The sequence below is a fragment of the Cygnus olor genome, chromosome 3 (assembly GCF_009769625.2).
Source record: "Cygnus olor isolate bCygOlo1 chromosome 3, bCygOlo1.pri.v2, whole genome shotgun sequence".
Lineage (NCBI taxonomy): Eukaryota > Metazoa > Chordata > Aves > Anseriformes > Anatidae > Cygnus > Cygnus olor.
In genome coordinates, this window is record NC_049171.1 from 98,757,112 (window position 1) to 98,769,450 (window position 12,339).

Here is a 12,339-nt window from a genome sequence, read left to right on the forward strand (position 1 = left end):
AGGGACGAGGTGGGGTGGGAAGGAGCTTGAGCTACTGCAAGTGATTATAAAGTGAGGGAGGAGGTTGTGGGGTCAAGTGGCCAGGAAAGAGCTCCTCAGTCAGCTTTAGTCAGGCCAGGAGGAGGACGACTGCAGATGAGAAAACTGAACTATGATTTTAACAGCTGAATCTTAGTTCTTAGCTGTGCCTGATCCACTCTTACTGAGTTTTGGATACAATATATATAGGTCAGTCCTTTAAATCACAATTACTCCCTAACAGAACTAATTTTTGTGTATCTCCTCACAGAATGATTTGCAAAGATGGGTGGGAAAGGAGAGAGGCTTCCTTCAGGGCTTCATCCTCACGGTGGTGGGTATTTCACCATTTCAGTGATAGGACAGGCCCCTCAGTGTTCAACAGGATCAATTTTCCAGAGCTTTTGATACAGTAGATCTGGCTAGCAGGTTGGCCCACCTTTTACAAGAAACTGCTGTTCTTCTGGAAACTGATTGTATGCAGTTTTCTGCATATTTTGTGCGAGTCTGGAAACTTACTCCAAAAATGACCTTTTTATGTAAGTAGATAGGATTATCATTTTCTGTATTTTTGATTCAGTGTATAATAAGCTGCAGGACATGGGCTTATTATAACACACTTGCATTCACTTTTTGACCTAATAAAGGGACAGAAGTAGAACCCAGTCAAATCTTTCATATATTTAATACAATACTGTAAGGTTTGATGTATTTCTTGCATATCTAACTAGTGCCTAAATACTCTGCTATGCTAACAAAAGACCCAGCACCCAAACTAGTGTCAAATATTAAGTTTATTTTAAACAGTCTGGATGCAGATCTATCACTAGTCTCTTTTTTTTTTCCTGTCATGTAGCCCCCCCAGATGTCGCAGTGTGCTTTAAATGGAAAGGATGTTATTTTTGTCATGAGAGTTGTCTGCCTGTAGACAGGCATTCAACACTTTGCTTTACCATACTGATGAGGACAAAAAGCTGTTTTGAACAGCTTTGTTTTTGTTTTGTCCTCACCTTTGAATCTTTTTTTTGTTTGTTGTTTTGTCCTAGCCTTCGCACCTTCCCTCTGTATGGCATAACTAGGGATAAATCTTCCTTGCTGAGTAACTAATACGTTAATATGACAAAAGCCAGCAATGGTTCTTCCAAATTCTACCAATAATTGGAGTTTTTTTTTTTAAAAACAAGCAATTGAATGTTCCTGTTTACAGGTCTTTGCAGTGCCTACTCCAGTGGTATGACATGTTGACAGTATCAGACTATCAAGTCCTGAAAAGATATCCCTATGAGTTACAAAAATACCTCTGAAGGAAGCATTTTGAATACCATACAAGAAGAGGATCCCTAAATTCTTAAAAAAAAAAATAAAAAATCGTTCATCCTTCAAACTCTGCGAAAGGATAGAGCAAAGCGTTAGTTTAACTTCTACAGCTGCAAATAAATCTAAGCTAGAGCAATAGCTGTGTTGCCAACAGCCCTTGGCTAGCTCAGGTCTCTTTCTGACCTAGGAATCTGTAGCACCAAGCTTCTGTGCAGCTTGTACAAGCTGTCTTGCTCAGCAAGTGACAGTTGTGTGGCTCTGCCCCTGCTCTACCATCCTACCATTGCTTTTGGGAATCAGTCAATGCCTGGTGAAAGCACTGAAGCAAGTTACGTGTTCTGCCTGTGACTAACAGCGCGCTCACTGCCCTCCTGTTGCTCCCAGAAGATGGTTCCTTCCAGCTTTAAGTTAATCCCAGCTAGGGTGGGGAAGGGAAGAGACGTTCAGCATCACAAAGCTTGGTGTTGGGGAAGGGAAGATTCTGAACTTGGAGGACCTGACTTTCAAATACAAATATTCATCCATGTATATGTAATTAGCCACCGTTCAAATTGAACATTTTCACTTAAATTACAAACCTGTTGTTCCAGCTGCTTGACTCTTCCCCAGCTTGTAGATGTCTGTATTATCGCCAGTTATATGAAATGTCAACTTTGAAGTATTTTTGTTAAATACACAAGTAGAGCTTTGTATTTAACTAATTGTGAATTAATGTCTGTCGAGTGTGAAATACCATTTTTATGCTTCTATCCTTTACATTTTTTTCTGTCAACTGTCTTTCATTGAGAGGACTACTACTTCCCCCTCCACAAGCACTTGTATTATTTTATGCTTTAGTAATGTTCTATCTTGTCCTTCATCTAACTCTGAAGTTTAATACTTGTACTGTAAGACTGTAACACCTACGTGGCAAGTTTAATGGCTGCTTGTACTCTGGCAGTAAAGCTGTAATGGCCTTCACTAGATTTTTATTATTCCTAGTTTTCTCTTCCCTTTATTTTTTTTAGCCTCCCTAAGTACTTACGTACAAACCTAAGGTTTTTTGGTTTTTCAATATAAATGAATAATCTTATGAAGTGCAGACTTAGTATTGAAGAACAGTTTAGCTTCCTTGCCACTAAGATGCAAACTCACCTCTCAAACCTTGGCTTGGGAGCATTTAGCAATCTTGAATGCAGAAAGTGGTTATTCAATTTCTTAACTTCTAGAGTGCTGGAGCCCTAACCTGTATTTCTGTACTAACCACATGACCATGGAATTCAAGAGCTCAGGGTGTTCAAAGTTTCCAGCTCTGGCCTGCCCTTCAGGTGAGGAGGTCTCTATCCCCCCCCCATCTTCATGCATGAAGCAAAGCAGTAATTTGCTAGACTAGTCCAGCATAACGTTCAGTCAATCATTAATCTTGCAACATCTGCAGTTACTCAGCTTGGACTCAGTTCTTCAACTTGGTCATGGCTGGTTCAGTAACATAGCATTCTCTGGTTATAACATCCATTCTGAACAAAAAATGGCACTGAAACAAAGCCTTCACGGTTTAGCAAAAGGAATTTTGCTTTTTATTATAACCTTCCTTTGAATACAGTGTCATTTGTGCTTCTGATCTCTGACCAGACATCTATTCAAAAAAAAAAAAAACAAAACTAAAACCACACCTCACAGTCCTCATGTAAACTCCTGGACTAGAATAGCTGCAGCTGAATGATGTGATGGAGAAGGCAGGTAAGATAGCATTTTACTTAAAAATTATTTCCACAGGAAATGATTTGATTTACATTTTTCATGAAATTAATTCATTCACCAACTGGTTACAGAGGCTACATTTAATTAGAACTAGCCACACAGGTACTTCCTTTCTATTGCACGTTTAGAGTAGGTTCAAGTCCATCACAAAAAGGTTCTTGCAGCCCAAGAGGATGGATGAGTTTAAGGTGATCATAAATGCACATAAGATGTCTGCAGCAACTGGATAAAAATTAATCCTGCAAAAGCTGAAATATACTGAAATGAGACAAACGGCTTCAAACAGAAAACCATTTCCTAAAATCCTGACCGCAGGAAGTGTGCTAGAGTCCATTCCATTGAGCTGCTGACCAGACACTGCAGTTAGGGCTTCTGCGCTGGAGGCTGTGTGTAGTCCTTTGAGCCTGCTGGTGGTGGAGGAGGGCCTGCAGGGAAGTCTCTAGGTCCTGACGGAGGCAAGTCTCTGCTAGGAGAAGGTGTATAGTCCCTTGAGCCAGGCGGGGGTAGCCGTGGGCCTTGAGGATAATCTCTCGGGCCAGGAGGACCTAGAGGTCGGAAAGAAGGGTGCCCACGTCCATATGCTCTGGGATCTGGAGGGGGTGGTAGCGGGCCAGGAGGCAGATCTCTCATTCCTAATGGGGGGCCAGGTAAGAAATCTCTTGCAGCTGGAGGTGGTAAGGGAGCACCACGAACTAGAAGGAAAGGAAAACACGAGAGGTAAATTAAAGTTTAACATAAACTTCAAAGCTCCTGACTTGTTCCTTGCTTATTAATTTGCTGGAGCAGTTCTGGGGTAGGTCATTGCCACATGCAGACTTCACAGGCCATTAGTTATATTCTCATGCCTTTTGGCTGCTCGTTTCAATTTTAGACTAAGCAGGCAAAAACACTCTGGCATTAAGGAGGCTTGGGAAAAAGAAACAGCCACCCAAACCTTCTGAGCAAGACGGCTCGAACTCATGAAGAATGGGGAGGCTGCATGCCACCAGGTGGCAGATTCCCAGCTCTACAGTAGTCTTCTGAGAAGCTCAGTGGGAAAAGTTCAGTTTCAGCACAAGGCAATACAATTGTACCTAGGGGCACAGGAAGAGGCCGGGGCCCAAAGTGTCCACGCAGAGGAGCTGGCGGCGGTCCATAACGAACAGGCGGTGGGGGTGGAGGTCCCATCACTGGAGAGGTCATGATGGGTGTCCCAGGGAAAGAAGGTGGGCCTTTGGGACTAACGTTAGCCTGCGTGAGATTAGGTTAAAAATCCAGTATGTTACTCACTGCATCAGAGAAACCTTTCTCACTGCTGAACACCACAACCACTCACCTGAAGGCCAAAAGGTGGAGAAAAAAAAGAAAAAAAAAAGACACAGCCCAAACTGCATTAACCAAGTAGAAAATAAGGAAATACACTGCACCGTCGCTGTCCCTTCACCCAGAAGGCTGCTTGCACTACCTAGGAGTGAATACTTTGTGCATCTTCTGAGATGACAAGTTTCTTGAGTACAGCTTTAGCTAAAGAGAGCGACCAATCTCTTTAGAAGCGTCTTTGGTTAATACCTCTTTGGTAAAGGGCCTGACACCTTAAGTCACATGTGGAATTAAATAGTACAGGTAAGTCAGCTTCTTAAGATTATTGTAGTCACTCCAAAGTTAAGTGTTTCCCTGCAGTCCTTAACAAGAAAGGTCTGATTTCCTTAATTCCATAAAAAAACAGACAGCAACCATTCATCATTAGAGAAACCTTTCAAGATAGACATAAGCCCTTGGTTAGTTTTGCAGAGCATTTTGTTATTTAGCAGTTCAGAACACCAAGCCTGTTACTCTTCTCCATCGAAGCAGCGTAACACCATATTCAGCCTCTGAATACTCACTGTAGGTGGTTCAACAGATGAAGGTGAATCAGTAGTTACACAGGGGGCTTCAGACTCTTTGGGAGAGGACTGCTTTTTTTGGTGAGGGTGGAAGGGGACAGCAAATAAGGACAGTGACAGGATATAGACAAGACAGAACATGACACAGTTAAAGCAGCAGCAAGGAGTACAGTGAATCATGTATTAGAAATGTTGCCTGAAGGTTGGTTTTTTTCAGCTTACCGCTCTATCCATTGGTGTGGAAGGGGAGGAGGTTCTTGGCCCACTACTGATCAGGGATGCTACAGCAGGCCCAAGATCTGTAGAGAGAGCCATACATGTTTTAATGATGCTTTGGGAAAAGGAATACTGGTCTTGAAGTTCCAATTCTGAAGTGAAAAAATAAGTGAGTACATTGCAGTGAGTACGTTGCAATTGGTTGCAGGGACCATGTAACTTACCAGGAACAGACATCCTTCCAGGGATCTCTGGTGGCCTTCGTGGAACAGAGGGGCCATCTACCACTGTACCTTAAGAGAAACACCAGAGATTCTGATCAACACATGCCTAAGCTATTTCTATTAAAATAAATAAATAAATAAACCTCTGCATTAATAAAGCAGGTGTCAGTATCTCTACAATCACGATCAGACCTTCTTGGGTTTGTAGCATATAAGATACTTAGGGCAGAAAGGAAGCTTCACTGCTTACCAAATTCACCTCTTGAGCCTTCCCTTCGAGGAGCAGAAAGGGGCCGACCAGGAACTTCTATCATTTGTGTGGGTGACGGATTTCCTCCACTCACAGGTGATGGGCCAAAAGAACCATCTCTACTTAAGGGCCCTACATCAAGAAATAAAAAAAGTGATGTACTTTCCTACAATATATCAAAGCCTTATTTTTTTTTAGAATAAAATGATTTGAAGACCAAAGTTTTGGGAGAAACGGCAGCATTTACCTCGTCGTGGTGGGACTTGGCGATCGGGTCTGCCTGGAGTTGGCTTCACAATTAATGGTCTTTGAAGCATAACAATTTTTTGGTTTACTTCTATTAATCTAAAATTAAAAAAATAAAGTTATTTTTAATTCAAGTAGCACATGTGAATTGCATTCATTAGCATGAAACAGTATCATAAGCAAACTGCATTGTAAAATGTTACAGCTTTTACCAAGAAATCTTATATTAACCATCGAAACAGTTTAGTAATTTAAAAATCAGTTAACTTGTATATACACTGCAGGTTTTACACAAACAAGCTAACTGAGCACCTCGCATAGTTTGAGCTCCTCCCCTCCCAAGAAACACAGCATGTTCACAGAGCAATAAAGACAGCCTGTACTGTACTTACTTTTGCCTTAGGTTGGCTGCTTCTCTTTTTTCTTCAGCCAGAGCTCTCTCAGCAGAGCGGGCAATAAGCTGTCAGGGAAAATTTTGCCAGCTGCATTAACTGCACCAGCCTGATGCCAAATATATTTTTTTGTATCAGAAAGGGAAGGGCATTCTTACCCAATTGTCGTGTGCTTTTTTCTCATGAGCGGCAATCTGAGAAGAAAAGAATTGTATTAGCTTTCATTTGTCCAACAACTAGTATTTCCAAGAACTCAGAGCATTAAAACGATGCAGGAAATGGTGACGCAATAACCAGCAAGCAGGTAATTTACCTGGTTTTTGTATGATCTCTCTGTTTTTTGCAATTCTTCTTCCATATCTTGAATCCTTTGCCTGTACAAAAGGAAAAGAGGTTTAAATGAGTTTTTTTCAGCAGCTGAAATAAAGGAAAACAAGAGTCTTCAGAAAAATGAAGTTACTTGTAAACTTTCACTTCCTCAATGGCCAGCACGGCTTTTTCGTCTGCAGCAGACAATTTCTGCTCCTTCTCCTGGCGCTCATATTCTTCTTGAGTTAGTTTTCTACATAGGGGGAGAAAAAAACAGTGCAACACAAGCAAACAAAAAAACCAGCAACAACACCACACAACGATGTATTCCACCATTCTACATCTACTACAACTCAAAATCAAGGGAGATTAAAAAAGACAGAAATACCGTCTTTTGAAACCAACAGACAAACTCTTTGTGTGTAAAACCTGAAAATTTACAAGGTAGAACTGACTGGAAAGATCTGTCAGAATCTAACAGTTGCAGAATAATTCATCTCTTCAATCCCCAAATTTACTTAACAATTCTACAGATGGTAATCCAGATTTAGAAAGGTACGAAAGAAATATGCAGAACTAACATCTAACTAAGGGAACCGAGGAAAGGTCCAGAGAAAAAGGGGGAATTTAGCACCCAGGTAACAAACACACCAACAGTCATCAAATGTGTGGAAAGACGCTTTTTTTCCAGTATTCTCCACATCAATTTATTATCAGACCAATTTTCACACTATTTTTAACCTTATGGTTCGCTAAAAAAATATTCTTTGATACTATTCTGGACGTATTTAAGAGGCTTACAGTGTGCTCCTATCTTACAAAAGCTATCCCACAAAACTGGAACCAATAAACTAGTAGTAAGTTAACTATTGCTAATAGCCAGTTCAACATAATCCATCTCCTTAGCTACATGTGGAAACAGTTTTCCAGAAATACAGGAAGTCCTAAATTCAAATCAATACATAACAGACAGCATAACTTCCTAAAAGTTTTGGAAGGAATATAAATCCTTCAGTCAGAGATGTCAAGAGGAAGTTTTTTTTCCTTAAAAATTGGGCTATCCTTTACCTCTCTAACACGTGTTCATTGCATCGGGTCCTGAGGTTATGAGATCAGACAGCCTCACTACCGAGGCGCTATACAGCCTAAGTTCCTTAGCTTGTTCCAACCCTGTGCTTCTCCCAGCCCACACACTTGAACCTTAGAGCTTTCAATTGCTTCTCCATCGAATTCCATTCTTCTTACAGAATATAGCTGAAAATGTCCCTCAATCCTACCTAAAGTTTTCTCCACAGAACAGATTTTATTACAGACATTTTAGTAAGTAAACAAATGTGTGAATGCTAAATGAATACAGATACACATTCATTCTTCACCAGTAGTGTTTCATTCACCTCAGCTACCACCATGAACTGAAACTTAATTTAGCCCTTTGAAAAAAGCAAAAACCTCACAAGGGTAAAGTATTAAGCTGCTACATTATGAAAATTAGATTAATTTAACTAAAAATCAGAGTAAGTGAAACAAGCCTTTATCAACAGTCTTTAACTTCGACTTGACAATACGACATACCAACCACAGAATTCTCAGACCAAACCATGCTTGGTCTCCCCCATTTTTTTTTTAATTTTTGTTTTTGTAGAAGACGATACTGTGTGTGGAAAGTGACGCTGTTCTCAAGTGACAGCCTTGAGAATCTGTGGGTAGGCTACTAGCTTGAACTGTACTTAAATGGCAGTCGTCAGTTTTCACTCTAAGCGCAACTTGAAATCATTTGACCCTACTGAACAAAGAGCATTTGGATAGTGCTTATGATCGAATATGTTATCTCGTGAAAGAGTAATGAAAGGCTTACTTCTGGAGCGCCATTTCTTTCTGCTGGTAAAGTTCACCGAGAATCTCTACTTTCTGCTGTAGTGTTTTACATTCATTTTCCAGTCGAGCTTTGGCTGACTGCAGCGAACAGGAGTCGTGTTCTAATTTTTTTATTTGCTCTGTCAGAGAAGCAAAGGTAAGTTAAGAAGTTGAAAGGAAGTTACAATGAGAACTATTATGCCACTTCAGTGTCCCGTTTATTTTTAAACCACAAACAGCATTTCATCCTAAGCAATTATTTTGCTAAGCCTACCCACCTTCCAGCTCATGTCTTGCTGTTACTTCATCACTCAGTTTGGACTGCAGAAGATTTCTGTCTTCTTCAACTATGGATAACATAGTTTTTACCTGAAAAAAAGCAACAAATGTTTATGATCTTAGGCATAGCAGTAACATGGCTGCATTTATTAGATATCTTGTGCAGCATACCCTGGAGACGTCCATCATCTGCTTAATCTGAGTCTTCATCTTTTCATTCTCATTATCTAGAAGATAAAAATAAATTTGTTTTCCTTATTTTTTAACCCCAATTCCCTGGACTCTGTAGCTTTTAAAAATAATACTCCCTGCCTTTTAACCTGGGATAGGTACAAAGAAAAAATGGTGGGGGAGGGGGCAGGGGAACAGGACAAAACACAGTAGTGTTCCATGACCAGCACAAAAAAAACAGTAGATTTATTTCAAAAGGCGTTCCAGAAGATTCCTCCTTGTCGCTCCTTCTACCACAACACTAATATTCATGTGAATGCAGCATCTATCATTGGACACAGTATATGAAAATCAAGAAGTGGGAATTTCCAGCCCACTTATACTGTACAGTTAGAAAAACCACGGGAAAGGGGAAGGATTCAGAATCAGAGACACAGCAAATGTTTACAATATTAAGCAAGACAAACTTCCTAAATAGTCTTGCAAACTTCCATTCCCGTTTTTCTTACTAAAAGATGTGCTTACCGAAATTAGCTATCTATCCTGAGGTAACCGTAATACTCGTATTAAAATAAGTGTAGCCTAGCAACAGAGCTGAGATTCTCAGCTTTCCCAACAGTCTTAACTGCTAACTTCATTATATATTTAATTGTTAATCTTTAAAACTCATTACACTTATAACATGCCTAAACAGTAATCTAAAAACAATGATAGGGCTTTTAACCATTTCTCCCTTCATTTAGGTATTTTGTGTTGTTGACAGAAGATTAAACCTGGCAGTCTCTTAACCCACAAGCAGCTACACACGTGGATTCTCCTTGTTCCCCGTATGACATGAACGTAACACCTTATATGCTTTAGCTACTGTGTGCAGCAGCCAGCAGGTAGGATTACTATACCTGGCAACTCTCCGTTGGCCAGATCGTCCCCTCTGCTCCATTCATGCCCTTCACCATCCTTCTTGGCCTCAGATGCTGGATCTATGTCAAGCTGCTTCAGCTGCATAATGCAGTTAGTTAAAACCTAGTACGGAAATCATAGGATTACTGAAGGAGAATCACTCTGCGTTTTGTTAAGTATTCCAAAGTATTTAACAACACGTTCTGTTTAAAGCTTGTTAAAAAGAACCTACCTCAATTTCATTTTCCTTATAGGCAAGTGCTTCTTCTATGTCCTTCTGAGACTTTTGATACAGTTTAATCTGCTCACTGAGCTCAGTATGTCTCTCACTCCAACCTTCAGCTTCTTTTAGCAGCTGTATGAAACACCAAGGCAAGATGATTTTTTTAATGATTATTTTTAGTAGAGGCTATGTGTAACAGAAGTCTGTTTTATTACCAGCTCTGGTGATAACTGATCACCACAGGTCACAGATCAGGTGTTAACTTCACAATTATCACACACATCACCAGTCTACTGGTAGAACTGGATGCTGGGAATCTTTTTGCAAATTATACTATTAAGCAGTTTTCCAAATTTTATATTTTCACATCTTCTACCCCAACATCAGAAACAAACTGCTCACACACTTCAGAACATGAAGAATTAATTGCAGCCCAGAGGTTAACCAAACCAGATTCCTTAAGACAGCATTTACTTCATATATGGAGAAAGAAAGCACAGAGACACTTGCAACTATCTGCAGAAGTACTGTCATGACATTTCAGGGCTAAAAGTGCTCTTCATTTAGCTTTGCTTCAGAATTGCTTTTTGGCAATTCGTTACTCAGACATCCCAAGTAGCAATCTCCTGATCATACAGTGACACCGTATCAGCACAAGTTTTCTGTGAAGTTACTGACAAAAACCAAATCACTGGAACTGGCAAAGCCTGCATAATGGAGGCGTGGCTAACTTGCACAAAAAACCTGTGCAAGAAGCATGAGGGATTTAAATATTAACAGTGGAAATTCTAATATGTTAAGAAAACTCAGACACAGCGAAGATACACTCAGGAAAACTAGGAATAAAGCACTGATATTTAAGTCAAAAGGGAAGCAGTGTTGCCTGGTCTGGTCAGAACTTACTTGTTCCTTGCTCTTTTTCAGCCTAGCATTCTCCTCCTGCACATGCTGGAGCTCTGACTTCACCTTTTCTTCATTTAATTTAGCTTCGTTAAGGGCTATCTGCACCTACACATCAAACAAACAAAAAAAAAACAGAACAAAAAGAGTGATAAAGGTCAAAATGTAATAGAGTAAGAGCAACACATTACCGGGAAACAAAAAAAAGGTATACATGCACAAACTGAAATCTTACCAGTTAGCATTTTCTATTAGATACTAGGCATGAATTTTCCTGCACAGAACTTGAACCTGTGACTGCTGAAAGAATGCAGATACCTTACTGCAGCTTTTCAATACTTAAAGGGGGCTTATAAAAAGCAGATGGAGAGCAACTTTTTGCTCAGTCAGACAATGACAGGACAAGGGGTGAAATAAAAGAGGGGAGATTTAGATTAGATGTTAGGGGGAAATTCTTCACTCAGAGGGCGGTGAGGAACTGGAACAGGTTGCTCAGAGAAGCTGTGGATGCTCCATCCCTGGTGGTGTTCAAGGACAGGTTGGATGGGGCTTTGAGCAACCTGATCTAGTGGTAGGTGTCCCTGCCTTGGGGTTGGAACAAGGTGATCTTTAAGGTCCCTTCCAACCCAAACCATCCTGTGGTTTTATATGACAGGTAATGCTTTACCTCTGAAAGCTCAGCAGAATGCACACTGACAGCCTCTTCAAGTTTTTCCAAGGACTTCTGGCTTTCAGAGATCTATACAAGAAGAAGATGAGCAGTGAGTCTGTATTAGCCTAGTACATGGCTTAACCTGAGCGTGTCATTATTTTAACCTGTGCATTTTGAAAGCATAAAAGAAATTTTAAGCACCAACAAACTACCACTCAGACAAGCCATTAGACTAGCAGCAACAGCGCTGCCTTATCAGCAGGGCGAGGAATAAAAACCACACAGCACTTTAGAATCACCTTTCGCCTTTGACTCTGCCTGTGCATGACTGGGAAAGCTCCCTTTACACCTACGCTGCCTAGAACAAAAGTACCACAAAAGTACCACGTGTTGCTGTCATTAGCAACAACCTTTGATCAAAACACCAAAGAACCTGTTGGAGCTTACAATAGTAAGTATTATTTTCAGCAAATCAGGCTTTAAAAAGGGGAAGAAAAAAAAAAAAAGAGTATCACCTCTGGACACAAGTTATGGGCAGCTTAGAGATCTTCACACTTACTATCAAATTAGATGCTTCCTCTAAGCACGAGAAAAGTTCTCTTACCAGCCTGAAATCTTCAGCCCACATTGTTAAGGAACTTCCTGGCTTTTGCTAGGATAGACCAGCCCGCAAGTGGAATACATCTGTTTGTGTACGAAAGTACAACTACAGAAGTTTACCAAATCTTAAAAAACAACAAAAGTCAACAGAATCTTCCTCCTGAACTTGGAATGAACCTGAAATTT

The 12,339-nt window shown here is 40.4% G+C and overlaps 1 protein-coding gene across 4 annotated transcripts in view; it reads right to left on the minus strand.

Annotated features, from left to right (window-relative positions):
- Positions 1 to 212: 212 nt before the first annotated feature.
- The window catches only part of MIA3 (MIA SH3 domain ER export factor 3), a 29,507-nt gene continuing 17,380 nt past the window's right edge, over positions 213 to 12,339 (minus strand). For 2 of the 4 annotated variants that reach the window (XM_040552898.1, XM_040552901.1), the window contains exons 12-29: positions 11,569 to 11,640; positions 10,905 to 11,009; positions 10,011 to 10,133; positions 9,778 to 9,901; positions 8,879 to 8,934; positions 8,707 to 8,797; positions 8,430 to 8,568; positions 6,726 to 6,827; positions 6,579 to 6,639; positions 6,424 to 6,459; positions 6,266 to 6,333; positions 5,875 to 5,972; positions 5,628 to 5,759; positions 5,378 to 5,446; positions 5,160 to 5,236; positions 4,938 to 5,009; positions 4,149 to 4,305; positions 213 to 3,767 (exon numbers count right to left, since the gene is read on the minus strand). In XM_040552898.1, the coding sequence (XP_040408832.1) occupies positions 3,439 to 3,767; positions 4,149 to 4,305; positions 4,938 to 5,009; positions 5,160 to 5,236; positions 5,378 to 5,446; positions 5,628 to 5,759; positions 5,875 to 5,972; positions 6,266 to 6,333; positions 6,424 to 6,459; positions 6,579 to 6,639; positions 6,726 to 6,827; positions 8,430 to 8,568; positions 8,707 to 8,797; positions 8,879 to 8,934; positions 9,778 to 9,901; positions 10,011 to 10,133; positions 10,905 to 11,009; positions 11,569 to 11,640 (1,911 nt within the window). In that variant the 3' untranslated portion in view covers positions 213 to 3,438. The remainder of the gene's footprint in view (positions 3,768 to 4,148; positions 4,306 to 4,937; positions 5,010 to 5,159; positions 5,237 to 5,377; positions 5,447 to 5,627; positions 5,760 to 5,874; positions 5,973 to 6,265; positions 6,334 to 6,423; positions 6,460 to 6,578; positions 6,640 to 6,725; positions 6,828 to 8,429; positions 8,569 to 8,706; positions 8,798 to 8,878; positions 8,935 to 9,777; positions 9,902 to 10,010; positions 10,134 to 10,904; positions 11,010 to 11,568; positions 11,641 to 12,339) is intronic. The other 2 variants (XM_040552899.1, XM_040552900.1) reach the window with 2 other exon arrangements.